At 35.8% G+C, this 18,422-nt stretch overlaps 1 protein-coding gene across 1 annotated transcript in view; it reads left to right on the top strand.

The window, feature by feature from the left end:
* Nucleotides 1–18,422, top strand: part of EMCN (endomucin) — a 72,414-nt gene that overhangs the window by 42,099 nt on the left and 11,893 nt on the right. Inside the window, exons 4-7 of the mRNA XM_040967194.1 lie at nucleotides 5,113–5,223; nucleotides 10,041–10,079; nucleotides 16,665–16,763; nucleotides 16,981–17,034. Of these exons, the coding sequence (XP_040823128.1) occupies nucleotides 5,113–5,223; nucleotides 10,041–10,079; nucleotides 16,665–16,763; nucleotides 16,981–17,034 (303 nt within the window). The remainder of the gene's footprint in view (nucleotides 1–5,112; nucleotides 5,224–10,040; nucleotides 10,080–16,664; nucleotides 16,764–16,980; nucleotides 17,035–18,422) is intronic.

Below are 18,422 nucleotides of genomic sequence, written 5' to 3'. Positions count from 1 at the left end.
CAGTTATTCATTGCCATCAGCAAGGAGATATTAGAGCATAACCCTTGTTTTTAATCGTATTGATTCTAGTGCATGTGAAATAGTATTTCATTTTGGTTTTGATTTACCTTTTGCTAGGTATTAAGGATACTTAAAACATTTCATATGCCTATTAGCCAACTACAGACAGTATTTGGGATTAAGTTTATTCAAATCCTTTAAACACAAAAATGTGTTGTCATTTTAGTGTACAATTATAGGAGTTATATACTGAAAAACAGAACATTATCAGATAGATCATTTGCAAGAATTTTCTCCTTTTCTATAGGTGGGTTTTAGTTTTAGGATGATATTCTTTTAAGGACCAAAATCTCTATTTTTTCTATTAAAATTGATTAGTCCTCTCTTTTGTCATTTGTACATTAGAAATGAAATCCCAGAAACCACTCCCCATTTTAAGGCCACAAAGATTTTCATTACTGTCTTCTGAATGTTTTATAAAAAGAGCAAAGTTTTAGCTATTAAGTGTCACACTTCAGTTTCTATATATGTTGTGAGGTAGATATCTAACTGCATTTCCCACATGTCCATGTCTATTTGTGCTATTTGGTTATTTAAAAAATCATTGTTTCCCTCTTTTGTTATCTTCACATCCTTTATGAAAATCAATTGACATAAACATGAGCACTTTATTGTATTTCCTGGAGTATCAAATCTAGCCTACTAACCTATGTGTATACATTTATATGTATATACATTAATATATTTTAATTATATTAATTATAACAAAGTTTATGTTAAGTTCTGAAAATGGAAAGTATGAGTCATTAAAATAGTTTTCTCTTTTTCTAAATTTTATCATTTTTAAGTAACTTGAATTTCGAAACAAATTTTAGAATCAACTTGAGAATTTCTGTAGGAAGCTAGCTTGGGTTTTATATAGAACATGTAATAGAATAAGGGAAATATAGTCATTTTAATTATCTTAAATTTTAATCCATGAGCACAGAATGTTTTTCCATTTCTGTTTTGTTCATTTCTTACGGTGATATTTAGAGTTTGTAACGTATAAGAATTGAAGTGCTTTGTTTAATATATCCCTGGCATTTTTCAATTTGGTGATTTTTTTTAAGCAGGATTATTTTTCTTAACTTCAAGTTTAAATTGTTCATTGCTATTGTAAAGAGTAGCCATTTACTATCATGTATTGATACTGTGTTTTTTTTTTCTGTTTGCTGAACTCATTTTTAATTTGGGTATGTGTGTTTGTGTATTCTTTGAGATTTTCAGTACACAAGATATGTCTTCTGCAAATTGTTTTACTTCTTCATTTCCAGATTAAATGCCTTTATTTTATTGCATAATTACACTACCTACACTGCCTATTTTCCTTAGTGCAATGTTGAATAGAAGTTGTGAGAGGAGATACATCTGATTTGAATTACAAAGGGTTCATCATTAATTATGATGTTAAATTTGGGGTTTCCATAGACAAGTTTTATCGGGAAGAAAAAATTTATCCTAGTAAGTTTGTTAAATTTTGTTTTCTTTTTATCATGTAAGGCTATTGTTCTTAATTTTTTTCTTTAATCAATATTAATATATTGAGATTATCATTTGTTTTTTCCTTTATTTTACTAATATGTCACCTGACACTTATTTCTGCATATTTCATGAACCTTAAATTGCTGGCATTAGTTCAACTTGGTTATTGCATAAAAATCTTTTTTATATAGTGCTTCATTTTATTGTGTTTTCTTATTTAATAATTTTACATCTACATTCATAATGCATGTAGGTTTGCAATATTTTTGTGTGTGAGGCCTTTGTTTGGGCTATTACAGTAATTTTAACCTGTCAGCGTGAATTGGAAAGTATTCCTTTTTCTAACTTGTGGAGCAGTTGTCAGGGAGGAATAGTTGAAGTTTTACACTAAATGAGAATGCAGCAGAAAAGCAGTCTGATCCTAGGATTTCTTTGTGGAAAGTGTTATTCTGCTTTGTTTTGTTTTTAAATAACTCAACCTCTTTACCCAATAGAGATCAATCAGATATTATATTCGTTCTCATCTCCATTTTGATAGTTGTTGATTTTCTAGAAATGCATGTTTGCTTAATCTATATGAGATAATGCTTCATGCCTTTGGATGGTTATTATTACAAACAGTGCAGTGATGCCACAATACAGGCATTTTACACTTTAGTAAATGATGACAAGAAGAAGAAATGTGAAACAATGTGCACTGCTCATAGGAGTGTCGATTTGTGTGGTTATTGCAGAAAAGAGTTTGAGTGTTCCTAAAGAGATGATAAAATAAGGCTGAGTTAGCAATCTATTTTCTGAGTATGTACCCTAAGGAAATGAAATCACCACTTCATAAGGATAGCTACAGTCCAACCTTTACAGCAGCACTAGACACAAAACCCAATATAAAAAACACCTTACATGGGAAATGTCATTAACGAATTTGTTTATTTTGATGCAAAAATTCTGCAGTTCATGTACATGTTTCCGTAACATGTGTTTTCACGAACTTTTCTAATTTATAAACATGGGATATCTTACTGTTTTAATATGCTGCAATCTCTCCATCGATGATTTCTGGTTTTCAATGTAGAGACCTATCACTTTCTTGATTGAACTTATTTCTAAGTGTTTTAAAAGTATCTTTTAATAAACTAAATACTGTACCACATTCAACTGTAGTAGAATGCAACTGTAGAAGCATTCTTCAGTTCCTATTTTAGCAAATGATAATTTTTGTCAAAAACTTACATACCCTTTGTTTCATTTTTTATGAGAAAAAGGCCAGATGTTGTGGCTGCTGTCATCAAACAAACAACACTGTATTTCCAATCATGTAAATCCAAGAAAATAAAGCTATTAATTTCCCTCTTCATACAATTAAAATTCATAAATCCTTCTTTTCAAGTTAATCTGCTGTAACCCCTACATTAAATATTTAGTGCAATTCATGCTCATCATTTTATTCCTTTTAATAGATTTAATTCCCTAAAATATAATAAATGACTCTTACATTAATACTTTCAATATATTCAAAAAGCAGCGCCCCCATGCTTCTGTTTATCTACAATGATTTTCATGTAAATAGATCCTGGCAGTTAGGGTTTCTTCTCTACACTTAAATCTGATACTAATTAGACTCTCTTAACCATATTTTGTATTGTATCTTTATTCCAAATCAAATATGGATAAAATTCCTTAGTTTTTGTCTCCCTTCCTACCTGTAGCAAAATCCAAGAGGATATGCATTTCAAAATCAAAATTCTTACAGATAAATCCAATTTTCTCATGATGTTGTAATCCTCTTATTAAATAATGTTTTCTAAGGCAAAATTACATTTGCCAAACATAATACATGTTGTTATCTAGACTTAAGAGACAAGTCTCATCTGTTAGAGAAAACAGTACATACTGTTATCTGGAAGAAAATTGGCCAGATCGAAATCTGAAATTGAGTCAAGTATGTAACTTTAAAATCCTACTTTTAGACTGATTTTCTTTTTCTCTGAGGTGTCTGTTCTTCAGTGGTGGTCCAGAATCTGCTTCCTGTGACCAAAATGCAGTTCAGAAAAATTTTGCAACAAGACGGTAATACAAGAGTAGGATTCAAATATGTTAATAAACATGAGTTACAAAACTATTTTCATCTCCTAAGCTAGGATTTAAGCACTTTCATTTACTAGTAAAATTTGAAAATCTACTGCTATGGCCATGTCAGTCTCAATATTTTTCATTCTATTCATTTTGAGTCCATTTTTAATATCCTAATTTACACATAAAAGCATTTAAGCTTGCCTCAATGGTCCAGTTAGTGCAACGTATTGGAACATCTCTCCTGAACAGAATGCGGCTCTAACTCCACTCTCATTTATAAATCATATTTCACACCAACAAGTAATTCTCTTAGCGAGATTCTTGGCTTTACATTAGCAAATATTTTCTTATTTTGCTCTCTTTATACATTTTTTCAATACAGCAGCACTTTATCTTGCTTAACATGATTTCCATCATCAAGACAGTTGAGTCTGGTTTACATAAACCATTCCTTTAGGCCATCTGGACGGCTTTTTACACTTTCCAATTTCAGCTCAAGTTCAAAGATTTCTGAAGAACTCCTGTGTATGCTTTTATCCTCATGCTTGCTTGCCTACCAATTATTACAAGTTTTTACCTGAAGGCATCCTGTATTTCTCTACTCTCTATGAACTATCAGTTTCCCCATGATGAGCACAAAGAATTAGCATGGTACGGTAATGTCACAAAGTGGATGGTGATTAACGTATCTGGACAGCATTAACAACTCAGGCTCTGTGCCAGAAATCTTCTGAGCTGCTTTCCGATGTATCTCCAGTGAATGTCGCTTGTAGCTCACACTAAGTACACACCAACTGCTATGTCCATCTCTACTAGCTCATCAGTCTCTATATTAAACCATGAACGAGCAAATGGCATCAATCATTTTGCTTCTGTTGCACTGTTGTATTTTAGGTTATTTGGATTTTATCTTATTCTAATAACAATTTTTAAAAGCTCGGATTCTTTTTGTTTTTGATTTTCCTTTTTGACCCTTCAAACAAAACATAATGCAATAAAAAGGCTTGTTTACTTTCTCCTCTGGATATTCTAGCTGCCTTATCTGCCTGAAAATTCTATCCCATGTGGTATGAAAACCTGGGTGTCATCTTCAACTGCTATCATTTCCTTAGCAGGGTATCTGGGTGGTTTAATTTTTGCTTCAGGAAAGCTTGGCTTCAGCCCATATCTTTATCCTATTACAAGTTATGAAACCATGGATAAATTACATAATTTCTCCAAGCCTCATCTGTAATTGTAATCATGATGACTATTTAATTTATAGAATTACTGTCATAATCAAATTATATCATTCAGAGTGGGCACAAAGGAAAGTCTAATGTCCCTCCACTATCATTAAAGTAATGAACTGAAATCAGTAAAAAGTGAAGGTCAAAATGCTGATTTTAAAACTTGGTCAGATGATTTTCAGCAAATTAATCTTCAAGCTATAACTGGTTGCTAATATGAATATTAATAAGCCTTACTAATGATTTGTTTTACCTCTCATTGCTGCTTATGTTTTTATGTAATTAGGAACCACAAGCAATGGCATCACAAAGAACGAGTCTGTCACTGCAAATGACACAATGACTAATCTTCCAACTGTCAATGCTATCTCAACTGTACAAAGTCCCCAACCCAAGGGTAAGTATGAGGATGTGTTCTAAACAGTCTGTTTAGCACATTGAGCCGAACAAAGCCTCATAATGTCTCACAATGCCACAGTTGCAAAGGGACTGCATTTTTAAAGATTTATTTATTTGCATTGGAGAGACAGAAAAAAATGCTTCATCTATTGGGTCACTCTCCAAGCAGCTGAGGCAATCTGAACCCAAGGACCTGAAGCTTCTTCCAGCTCTCTTATGTGAGTGTAGAGCCCCAAAGTTCCTTACTGATTTCCCAGGCCACAAGCAGAGAGCTGGATGGGAAGTGGAACAGCCAAGAACCAGTGCCAACATGAGGTCCTGGATGATGTAGAGCAAAGGTTCAGCCACTAGGCCAGAATGCCAGGCCCCAGGGCTTACATCCTTATACTTATAGTCTCTCCCTACCAAATAGGAAAGTGTTATAACAACCCTATTTTTTATGGTGCTCACTATAGCCACAAATGAGTGTGTATTGGGGAATATCAATTTAAAGCTGTGCAGTAATAACCTGTGATATCAATGGCACCACAAATGGCAGCTATGCCAACAAAACAGGAATGTCTTAAAATGGGAAATTTATTAGAAAAACACAAATTTTGGAGGTTCAAGTGCCAATCCATAAATTTTTATGGAAATGAGAAGAACCTAGAATACCCAAAACACTTTGTATAAACAACAACACTAGAATCCTTACATAGACCAATTTCAACATACAATCTAAAGCAATAGTAATAAAAAATGGATCTCAAAAATATTATGCACAGTGAAAGAAACTTATAAAATAAATATGTCATGCAGCATAATTTCACTGATACCAACTATACAAATAGGACATTTTCATAGGCACACAAAAAGGCCAAATTATTACCTGAAAACACTGTTGTAAAACTAGATTGTGTAGTTGGATGCAAAATTCTATACATTCACCAAATTATTCATTGCACAGTTAACATGAATGAACTTAGTGATATCTAAGCAATATTTACAAAGTTTGGCTTAGAAACAAAAAAATGGAAAATGTGGAGCTTAGGGCATCAAACTTCCTTTCTGAGTAATCTGCCCTACACAATTTACACAAAAACTGGAGCTATTGGGAAACAGATACTGAAGTTTTATGAGTGAGTCTGAGACAGTCATGGTGATTCATGGTCTTGCCCATTGTGGAGAAATAGACTAGAACTAATAGACAAGAATGGGGAACATGAGGATAAACCCAGAGAGTTAAATGAAATTATTCCTGAGACAGAGAGTAGCAGAACCTGGACCTCCCATGATTTCTGACATTGCGCTAGATGCTGTCCATATGTATTCCCACAATAAGCACCTGTCACATTCTAGTTTCTGCGATACAAATAGTCTGTAATCATATGTATTGCCAAAATGTCTTGACTGCAAAAGTAACTGTCAGAAATTCCTGCATTATTGGCATATCCATAGCCCTTACTAAGAAGCAGTGAGGGATGACTCAGTCTAAAGCTCTTAAGAGACCTCCAAGGAAGAGATAGAAAATCAAAATCAACTCTTGTGTAGCAAAACATCAAGAGCACCATTGTGTAGCACCATTCCCCTTTTTTATTGTAGTCAACTTAATTTAGCACAACATCAAAATGCTAGCTAGATTTCATACCATAATTGTAAAATGATAATTCCTTTTAGTGAGACAGAGCCCCAAGGAAGAATTCAGAAGATTTGATCAGCATGTCCTTATAATAGTGTTTTCTTGTCTTCTGACAAATAGAACCCATTTCATGTGTAAATAATTGAAAGGAAACTTTAGTGAACCAAAAGTGACCCATTTCCTTGTATAATTATTTTTAATATATACAAAAATAAAACCATGTATATGTGTGTAAGTATATATATACATACATATACACATGCATACATACATATATCTGCAAAAGTTTCTGTAATTTCTGGAAGACTACATTCAAGTAATTGATGCTCTGCAATAAACACTCATCCATTCAGCCTTTCAGTGGTAGCTGATGAAGAAAATTTTGTTCATGGGCTGTAAGTTATTAAAATTAGAATTTATAGAGAAATATGTGTTTGTTCCCATGAGTCACTTAAGATTCTTAGTTTCTCTGTGAATCATGAAATAAAATGCCCCCGATAGCTCAGGTCTAGGGCTTGCTGTATTCATTTATCTTCTAAACACAGTTTGAAATTATTTTCTTCCAAGTCATTAAAAAATATATCACTCTTCCCTGGAATTCCTTCCTTCTTCATGGTGTTTTCTGTGTAGCCCCAATTTTTAATGCACACATTTCTGCTGTCCAAGTGGCGAAACCTCCATCTCTCACCCCAGATTATGGATTAGCAGAGTACCATCTTTTATATATGTACTATATATATAATATGCACACACATCTAAAATTGACACATCTAAAACACAGAGGACAAAACTATAATAATAGAAGGTGTAATATTTAAAGAATCATCCCTATCTTAGATATTCAATGGCTAATATTAGATATGTCATATCAAGACTATAGTAAACACAAGTTTCACTTAGAGCATAGAGCAATTTTATTCTCCAGAAATATGGGATGCAGATAAAAGCAAAGTATGTTCTTAAAAACACTCTCATATTTTTTCTATTCTCTGAAAATTGCATGTCAATCTCCTGTTTCATTTATTTTTAAAATTATTCCTCTAGAAAAAATAATTCCAAAGTTCTAAAATTTTTAAATAGAATTCCTGATTGATTCAACACTTTGACTCCACAAGCAAAACAAAAAACAAAAAACAAAAAACCAGCGATACAAAAAACTGTGTCTAAAATCAGATTTAAATAAAGGATAGCTGGAAGATTTTGTCTAACACTGACTTTAATTTTTCCATTCTCAATCGGTTCTATCAGCAAGAAAGGTTTTGGCCAATTATTAATAAAAGGCGCAAAGGCTTGAGGGGTTTTTTGTATTCTAATCCTCTAAAACTAACAATTGTTTCAACTGCATTCCCAAATGCAGCATTGTGCCATGTGCAGTAGTATTCTGACTAGTTATCAAAATTTGGAATAAATACCATGCACTTTCAGTTTGGAACAGCTTAATGGAAGCAAGAACCAGTTATGTAGTGAAAGAAGATGAAATTTCAAACCAGTTTTATAGTATAGGTCCCTCCTTAGAAGCTTTTATTTCTCTCTGCTAATATTTGCAAATATGCAACACAGAAATAATCAAATCTCATAGGTAATATAAATATGCTAGCATCAGCATCTGAATTGCTTTTCAAAATCAGTAATATCATTATCTAATTAGTAATTAAATGGTGCTTAAATGTTTTCTTAAACATTTAAGTACATATAACTAGTATTACTTGTCATATTAATATTTTCTGCTTTCATTCATTCATGAGGTATTTTCTGCAGTGGACCAACTCTGCTGTGTCCTAGTAGCACTAAAATTGCAGCTCTAAAAAGACTGGAAATCTATGTTCATGGAGTGACATACCAGTAGGTGTTATGCAGTGTTTCCCAGAGAGAGGGAGCTTCATCATTTGTAATATAAGTCCTGTTGTTGGGCTAATGAAGTAGGGTGATGGAATGAGTGCCAAGAGACTAGCTAGGGCAGCTGGAACAAATTTTCCAAATGGTAACATCTGCGCAGAATAGGGTAGAAATAAGGAACCAGTATAAACTGCAAGAATGAGGCCCAGAGAAAGGACAGAAACCAAAGTCAGGAAGAGCCTCGTGACTTTACTGTACTCAACAGAAACACAAGGGGAGAAGGGTAAAAACAAGGGCCTCAATGCTTGCAGATCGAAGGAGGTCAAGCCAGGGGCTGTGTCCTGTAAAAATGGGCCTGCCATGGATCAGAGAGAACAGAGAAGCACTCAAGCGACTAAGTTTAGGTTTAAACAGTTTTCTAAGCAACACACCACTGAGAGAGAGAAATGGGTGTTGGTAGTGAGACATTTTTGAATACATGACATGTAAAGCTGGATCTGGAGGAATAAAGGAAAGTAGAAACTAAAGAAAGGCCATTCATGCTTTGCCCTGACCAATATGCTTCCATACCACTGATCCATGATTTTGAATAGGCAGAGTTGAGGTCACTAGTTAAATTTAAAATTCTAACATAGACAGCCAAGTAATTATGCAAAGAAGACAAAAGGGTAATTTTTAAACAGCATTACTGAACTTCTATTTGTTTCAAAATTGTTTTTCAAATGACAGATTGGTACATGCTGCATAAATTCAAGGCTCCAAAAAAGATCTCTGCCATTATTTTCAGTGGCTTTTCTGGCAGACAGTCCTGTTGGGCTCTTGGTAATAAAGGGATCTCCTAGGTTTCCAACTATACGTCAGGGCCTTCTTGCCATCCCAAGTTCATGCAATGCCTTGTCTTAGTGGGATTGGTACACATTGCAGCTTGTTCATGCGACATATGCTGGAGGATCTACTGCTGTCTGTGCTATCTCAGGGTATTCAAGACATGAATCTGAACCAGGTACTTCAAAACAGGACTCAATGAACTATATAGTACTCAAACCATTCTAAATCCCTCTGATTTTTAAAATAAAGCTTTATTGGAACACAGTGGTGCACACATGTTATGTCATTGTATTTACACTAAAAACCAGAGTTAAGAAGTGATAAAATGACTTAGAGTCAGGCTAACCTGAAAGATTTGGTGTTCGACCCCAAGGGAAAAAAAAAAATTTGATTCCTCCTCTAAAATTTCTTCCAAACATGAAATCTCATGATCTTATGTCTTGAAGAAAAATGAAACAGAAGTTAATTGTGCAAATCCATTTATCACCGAGTGTTTCATTTTGGTGTTTTTTCTCCTTTTCTTTCCTTTAAAGTTGAGAATGTGAGTTCAAGCACAACAGCAGAAATAATAGGTAAGTCTCTTTCCTCTTCTCTGGGTAAATTCATGGGTAAACATCTCAAAACTGAGACTAAGCAGGCGAATCAGTTTGAAGGCAGGATGAAATGATTTTAAAGTAAGTATTGAATGGCAACAAAAATGTTTAGAAGAGCTTGGATAAAAAAGAAAAAATGCCAAGCAGAACATAAAAAGACACTCGCGAGTGATGTGAGTGAGGTGAGGGGAGCCAGTCCTGACGCCTGGTTAAAGACTGTGAGATTGTCCTCTGGGCAGAACTCACTGTTCCTGGGCTGCTCCTGAGTCAGTGTGCCCACTCCCAGAAGTACAAACTGATTTCTCTGTACTTTCTAACCAAACCTGGCCCTGGCATCCAAACGGATGGTGATAGAAACCACAGCTAGCAATCTAAAATGTTATCATCCCCAAAAGTACTTAGCTTTAAACCAGATGAGTTTTGGATGGTGGGACAGAGGAGGCTGGCAGAGAACGCAGGGCAGGAGTAGGGGAAGGAGATGTGGAGTTTTCCTCTTGTTTGGAAATTGCAATTAAACGATTCTTCTTGGTGCGCACACCAATGACAAAATGCACAGGTTCCCAATCCTGATTTCCTTTTGCACGAGTCAGACAAAGATGTGAAATAAACTTAGAAAATTCTGTCATTAAAAAAAAAAAACATGAGAGACTCTAATACCATTTATTTTCACAGCAAACATCCAGTTAGTATCATACTCTCTCTTCTACTTCTTGTACAAGACATTTCAAACTCATCATTATGCTTTTCAGGTGTACTTTTCAACGTTTAGTAATTTATCTCTCCATTAAAGAGCTACATATATATGCTCTGGTTTACCTCCTAGTATAGAAACGGGCATCCACAAGCCAGGTAAAATAAAAGATAAAAACAGAGCACTAGAACCCAGAGAACTGACACATCCGGGGAAGTGCTGCCTTTCTCTTTACTGATTGACTGGTGAGGGAAAGCTACAAGTTCAGCTTCCTTTAAGGACTGAAGCATCCTTCACTCTGTTCAGAGGTGAAGATAAAAATGCCAACCATAATTTATTTTCAATGGAAGATAACACCCTTCTAGGGTCTATACTTTTATTTACATAGTTAATAAGCTAATTAATTTAAGTGGTTCTGTAACCTAGTTCTCATAAACCAGCTAACACAAAATTTGCTGATTGGAATACTGGACTAGAAAGAACTGAGCTAATTCTACAAACCATAAGAAAAGCCAGTCTCATTTCTTCATATTCAAACTTCAAATGCATTTTGTTTTTAAAGAGTAAGACCTAGATCAAGTAGTTGGATCCTTACTAGCCACATGGCAGATGCTGATTGAATTCTACACACTGGCCTTGCTTAATCCGCTTTTAGCTGTTAAAGGCATTTGGGGAGTGAACCAGGGAGTGGATGGAATCCCAGGTTCCTGGCTTTGACCTGGCCTAACACTGGATGGCTGCTGCTGCCCTTTGGAGATTCAACAACAAACTAAACTGTTGGCTTCAGAAACCACAGAGAATATTTGCCACCAAACAAAAGTAATAAGGCTACAGATAAAGCAAATGTGGACATTTTGAGTTTAAAAATGTTTACTCTTTGTTAGGCAGGCATGTGAATTTAGTAAAGCATAGATTGGGTTTAGAAAGGGGCTGTAAAGAGTCAGGTGATTTTATGATTCAGTCATTAAATATCTGCAAAAATGTTAGATACTTTTTTAAAGGGTTCAACCTCAATTTGGACACATGCAAACTAAGAGATTTGGACAAGTCAGAATCAGCAAATGTGTGTTGTAATGCTGCCACTCAGCTCCTCTTACATACATAGCAGCCCCTGCCAATTGATCATGTCATATTTTTCTCAGATTTGGCTTCATATCATTTTGTAATAGAACATCCCTCAGAGTTGCTGCCAGTACATCTGGGGTGGCACTCAAAATGAAAATGATTTGCCATTGCTGAAAGGACATATTACTTCAAGCAGAGGGATACCATGACGATGATATTGGTTCCTTAGCTAGATGATTTCAGAACAAAGAGTGCACTTAGGCACTTTGTAGCAAAGATTAACCACTATCTGCAGCACCAGTATCCCTTACTGGAGTGCCAGGTCAAGTGTTGGTTCCTCCATTTCTGACCCAGCTTCTTGCTAAAGTGCCTGGGAAGGCAAAAGATGATGGTCCAAGCGCTTGGTTTCCTGCCACCCACATGGAAGAGCAATTCCCGATTCCTCGCATTGGCCTGGCCTGTACCTAGCTGTCATGACAAATTAGAGAATGAATCATAGAATCATAGGAAGAGAGGGCTCTCTCTTCCCTCTGTCTCCCTTTCTCTCTGCCACTCTGCTTTTCAAATAAATAAATAAAAATTCAATCTTTATTTCTCTCTAAGTGTACTTAGTGATAGGTGTTAAGCCCAGAAGTTAGGACATGTGCATCCCCCAGCAGAGTGTTGAGTTCAAGTCTCAGCCTTGGTTCCTGACTCCAGCTCTCTGCTAATGCATTCCGTAGTATGCAGCAGTAATAAGTCACATTGTTTAGATGCTGTCACCCATTTGGGAGATCCGGACTGAGTTCCAGCTTCTGGTTTCAGCTCAGTCCATTTCAGGCCAGCTATTGTGGGCATTTAGAAATTGAATTGATTGATAAGAACTTTCTCACCTTCTCTGTTGATCTCTCAATATCTACCCCCTTAAATAAATGTATTGTAAAAGTGCATTTACTAAGCATTGTAGACATCTAGTACAAGAATCAAACCATAGTAATTTTCACCAGACACTAATAGAAAAACAAACAGATGGTAACAGAATTTAAGAGCTTGCAAGAGAATTTTGTATATAGGTCTGTTTGTGTTTTCAATGAACTTTTGTGCCAGGTTCTTGTTTTACCCTCATGTTATTGATGAAATTCAACCACAGCTTATAGAAGTTAAGAAATATATGCAGGTACTTCAAAGTGTTTATGGAAAATGCAAGTAAAAAGAGTTTATTTTGGTGTCTATATAACATCGCCATATAAGTGAACTCTAAATATGGAGCTTAAATTTTATTCTCTGAAATGTAAAGTCATTTTCTTTACTAGATTAAACTCAAAATGCTTGAATAGAAATACTTAAACTTCAAACTATGATATCCATCTTGCCAAACCAAAAATATATAAGAGTAAATATTCAAGACTGTTTGATTGCAAACCATAGAATTTGGCCCCAGCTTAATTAATTAAATAAAATATCTATTTTTAAAAATTCAAAGGATACAAGGAAGCTAACAGAATAAAAAGGAGGCAAGTAGTTTTGCAGATTCAGTATTGGCATCAGTGCTGGGAATAACAGAATCATCACATTCAAGAAAGGACTGGTGTAACAGTGCCCTGAGCCTGGAATAAGAAGGGTCATTTTTTATGGTAATGTGAAATGAGGAAAGGGTTTTTCCCCAGAGAAATAGTTTGGTTCTCTAAAGGAGGAAAAATGAAAGCATTTGCAAAAGCAAATGGCACCCACATGTTCTGATGAAAATTTTAAATCCCAGTGGCTTCGTTTTACCCCAGCAGAAAGTGGTCATTTAAACCACTGCTGGTATAGATTGCTCTAGTCTGGTCTCCAGAGAAGCAGAATTCAAGATGTAGTTAAAGGTACAAGGTTTGCTGGAACAAACACCCATGATGGAAAGTGGCAAGGGCACTGGGAAGGACATCGGACTGGGAAGCAAGTGTACTCCATAGGAAAGATAGGGAGGCATCATCTTGCATTGCCATGCACTCCAGGGAAGATTCAGGAAGGCCATCAGCAAACCTGGGCCAACTCCTTCTTTAAGGAGCTCATATCTCCCAACAGTTATGCCTTAGAGTTCCTAACAGTTCACAAGTGGCTGGGAGCAAGCTTCCATGCAAACACAACCAAGGATGTCAGAGAGCAGGTGAAGAACCTGTGATGCTTATACTATTTCAGGAGGGATTCTGTGAGCTGCCTTCACATGAGCTTCATAGCTGCCAGGACATCCAGAAAGCCTCCTGTCTTTAAAACTCCAAGTGACTCATCAGGTGATTGGTTTACAGCAATAGCCAGCTCTGTGCCGCTATCAGATACTGATGTGATAAACTTGGAAACATGTTATTACAACAGACTTGGCTCTACCAGTCACCTCAAACCTTACCTGACATTGACAAAGTGAATTTATATCGTGACACATCATATCTACAACTCAGTAATTACCACAATCCCCAGAACTCAAGGTCCAAGAGCAACTATGTGATGAACAACTACCCTGCGGTTTTTCTGGCTCCTAACTAGTGAAAGAAAGGTTTTTTATGTGAAAATTTTGAGATGCAAGTATATAAACTTTTTAAAATCTAGTGGAATATATCTATAGTGATTATGAGTTTTTTAAATGGCATAAATATTAACCTTCCTCTTATTTGTTCTATGAATGTTTTAAGTGCCCTTATACTCTGTGCATGTATTAATATTAAACCTTAATTTGAGCTGCCTAAAATTATTTTTACTCATTTAGTTTTCTCAATAATGCTGTGATATAATAATATCACAATCTTGCATTATAATCTCAGTCTACATATGTGAAAACTCAGGCAAAAAGCAATTAAGTGACTTGCTCATAATTACATTAAGTTCTAGATTCAGATTGAGATGCTGGCTCCAAACTGTAATTGGAACCATGCTTTTAACAACTCTTCTACATCTCTCCCATATCTCCTCTGACAACATAGTTGGGGAGGAATGTGGAATAAAAGAATCTCAACAGAACCCAACAAGATTATTAGCTCTGAGCACAGCATGAATCCCTCTACCTTACTAACACAGAGAACAACAGCAGGTTCACAATTTGTGAATTCAGCCAAGTAACCTAATTTTAGCAATCTGATCATGCAACATGACAGGATTTCCTACCATTGGGTCACTAATGAGGGTCACAACTAATGTGATAAAAAATGAATAAAAGAAACTAGAAAATAAAATAGCAACTGCGCGCGTGTGTGTACAAGATTGAGAAATGATTTCAAAACTGGAAAGTGTTGCCAAAAGATAAACAAAAATGTGAAAGTTGCTTAAGGAGCCACTCAATCTTCCTGTTAAGAAAGGTTAACTCTATTGCTATCTCTGGATGACTGGCAGTCACCACCGACCTGACAATGCACAGTGGAGTGAAGCATCTGGATATGTGGCCTGATCCGGAGAGGTGATGCTCGGTCACAAGGTTGCTGCATGGCCGCTCTATGAGACAGCAATCAGACTAGACAGGAAATCTTAAAAAAATTAACACATAGGCAATCCCAGGATGATTAATCCCCTTGGCTATTTAATCAGCCATTTTATTTTCTACCAACACAAGCAAAAGAGCATTTGTGCCTCACTAAAGCACTTGACACAGCAAGCAGCAATGAAAAGCATTGGGTTTCAGTTCATTCCCACTCTTTCATTTATTATTCCTTTTTCTGCCTGCTTGGTACACTAGGCTGGCACTTTTCTTTGTTCTTGTGGGCATATATCTATAGCTTCCTCCCACAGACCTCTTACCAGGCAGGGACGGTACAGACGCTAAACATTCTTCCCCCACAGATGTCAAAAAGTCTGAGCGTGGCAGCTTGTGCTGAATGGTGGGTGGCAAAGGAGGAAGGAGCGAGGGCAATCATGGAAATAACAATGTCTTTGGTGGAATTATCTGTGGTTTCAGGCCTCCCGAGGAGCTGCAGTCATCAGAGATGCCTCTTGGCTCAGCCCAGCAGCCCCTACCACACTCCCGCTGGGGCAGGCACACTCTGTGGGGTTTGGTGACAGTTATGGCGTTTGCCTTCCAGAAGCTGTCAATTGTATCAAGATAAGGCAAACAGGGATGTAGCCAAGGAAAAGGAATTCATTTTTAAGTGATTTCCTACATGTGAATTCCATTTTTATTCCAAATTCACAAGAATAAATGCCATAAACTTATAAAACCCTTATTTTCACATCCTTTTTTCCCCCTCAGATCTGTGGGTTCTGAATAATATATTTTTATTTGTCTCAGAATATTAAACAAATGAATACTAATAACAGTAAGTGTATAATGACATTTTCCTTGGGTGAAAAGAGCTTGGACAGTGGGAAAGGCACACAGTATAAACAACAGCTGAACTGGAGGGATGGAAATGAAAGCATCCCCTATGTTCTTTCCCAATCCATCTAACCAAAGCCACAAATGCAATCTTTTCTTGTCTCTTATGTCACTTTTAAACTATTATGATAGAAAAAAAAATCACCATTGTCCAAATTTACAATACCTGATATGTGAGTAATGCCTTTCAATAGACGTATTCCACAAGAATCGAATGCAGCATGTAATACAGGCTGTAGTCTAGAGTAAGAATTTTCTTGGCCAATTTGTGAAAATGAAATAATGATACCTAGGTTTTGTGGTTACAAATTTAATCATCTTTCCAGGAGAACTAAATGAACTCACTGTTCAGTACTATCACAGCATGTGTCCTATCATTCAACAGTAAATAGTTTCCACAGATCTTCAGTAATGCAACCAGTTTGAACCTGCACAGCCATTCACATAAAGAGGTAATGTCACTGTCTGACTCTGGCTTTGTGATTTTCCTCAGTTAACACTCCACACCCAGCTGGATCAGTTACTGAATCCGAGACATCACCTTCATTGTCATCGGTAATGACAACTCCAGACATCATCTTTTCATCTCCAGGTAGGATTTCTTGGTGCCTGAGTGCAACCTTAACAAGGAAGCCTTAGCAGCCTCGAGTCAGAAAACAGAGCTCTGCCACGAGGACATAGAACTGCTTGCATTGGGAACACCATATGTGTCACTTGCAGATGCTTCTTGAAGTAGAGGTGGAGGGAAGATGGTAGAAATTGCTTACATTAACCCAACTGACTTGTCATTTTCTTTTTTCAAATTGCAGGTACTGAGGATGGAAAGAATATGAGTGCTTCATTAGCCAAAACCTCCTATTCCAGTGAGTAAAGGCATATCTTCCTTTATGGCAACAGATAAGTAGGTAAATAGGTATAAATGGGAAGGATCAGAGTATACACAGCTTTTTCTCTCCATGTGACTGAATTTTTGGTTCCACTACACTCACATTCAACTGTTGCATCCATGAGAAGTTCCCTACAAATGAATCAGGTCTCCAGGAAGACATGGTGAAATACTTTGTTTACTACCGAACAGCTAAACAATTATGATCAAGGGCCAAGGCTATATCTTGAGACTAGTTTCAGACAAACCAAAGCATGCAGAGATCCACATAAAATAAATTATATTCAAATGACGAAGTTGTATGTTTTGAATCCATTCCACTTTTATTTGTTCATTAAAATAAAGTGAGTACAAAAATAGAAAAAAAAATGAATTTTTACTGTGACAAAACTTTATCATAACATTAAAAATGACTTTAAATAAATGTTACATTTTAGCTCAATCATATGTGAGGGTTCTTCATGAAAGCACACTGAAAAGATATATCATAAAAAACACAAATTTCATAATTTTTGAAGTAACCTACACATATCATTTAATTGAATATTTATATGAAGTTTTTGAAGCTGTGCTAGATGCTTGCTAAAATTGCATACAGGATATTTAATAATTTAAGGGCGATTATAAATGAGATGAACTTATGCGAATGTGGAATCATAAATTTTTCTTAAGTTTAGTAAAGCCATCCCATTAAATAACTTACCATAGAAATTATTGACCTGCTATTTCGTGGTACCTATATTTTAGAGACAATAAAGATCTCGTCAAAGGACTATTATGAAATCAGCAGAGCATAATTAAAACAAATATTTAACCCTGAGAGTGGAACCATAAACTACCCTATGAATCAGAGAATTACAGTCACTTCCTAATAAATTTGCTGAGTGCAGCACAAAAAGATGGAATAACTAAATATATAATAACTTTAATTTCTCTCCCTCTGTTTTTAAGAGGGGATTCAAGATGATAAAAGATAAACATATTCTGGGACTTTTATTTTGAAATCCAGGTCTGTCTGGGGTTTTTTGTATTATGCATTTCCCATGAATTTTGGAGGACTGCACATATCCCTATGCTTTGCCTTCATGACTGATGTTTCCTTGGGAACTGACAGTTATAAAAGAAGATGGATAATAAAACAAAAACCACAGGGAACCCCTCTGTTCATAACAAGAGAAAAAATTCACCCTAAGTTATTGCAGCGGCTCTGTTTTCCCCAAACACACAAATGCACACACATACGCATCCCTTGCTTGAATCCTGTTGCTCACTTAAGGACTCCTATTTACTGTAATATTTACGTACATTATTAATTACTTTGTAGTTTTGTGACTGTGTTATGGAAAGATATTTGTGAGTTTTTCA

This window comes from Ochotona curzoniae, unplaced genomic scaffold (assembly GCF_017591425.1).
Source record: "Ochotona curzoniae isolate NIBS_2020 unplaced genomic scaffold, NIBS_Ocur_1.0 scaffold_4506, whole genome shotgun sequence".
In the NCBI taxonomy this organism is placed as follows: Eukaryota; Metazoa; Chordata; class Mammalia; order Lagomorpha; family Ochotonidae; genus Ochotona; species Ochotona curzoniae.
The sequence above is the reverse complement of the archived record's forward strand: the minus strand, read 5'-3'. Positions and strand labels throughout refer to the sequence as shown.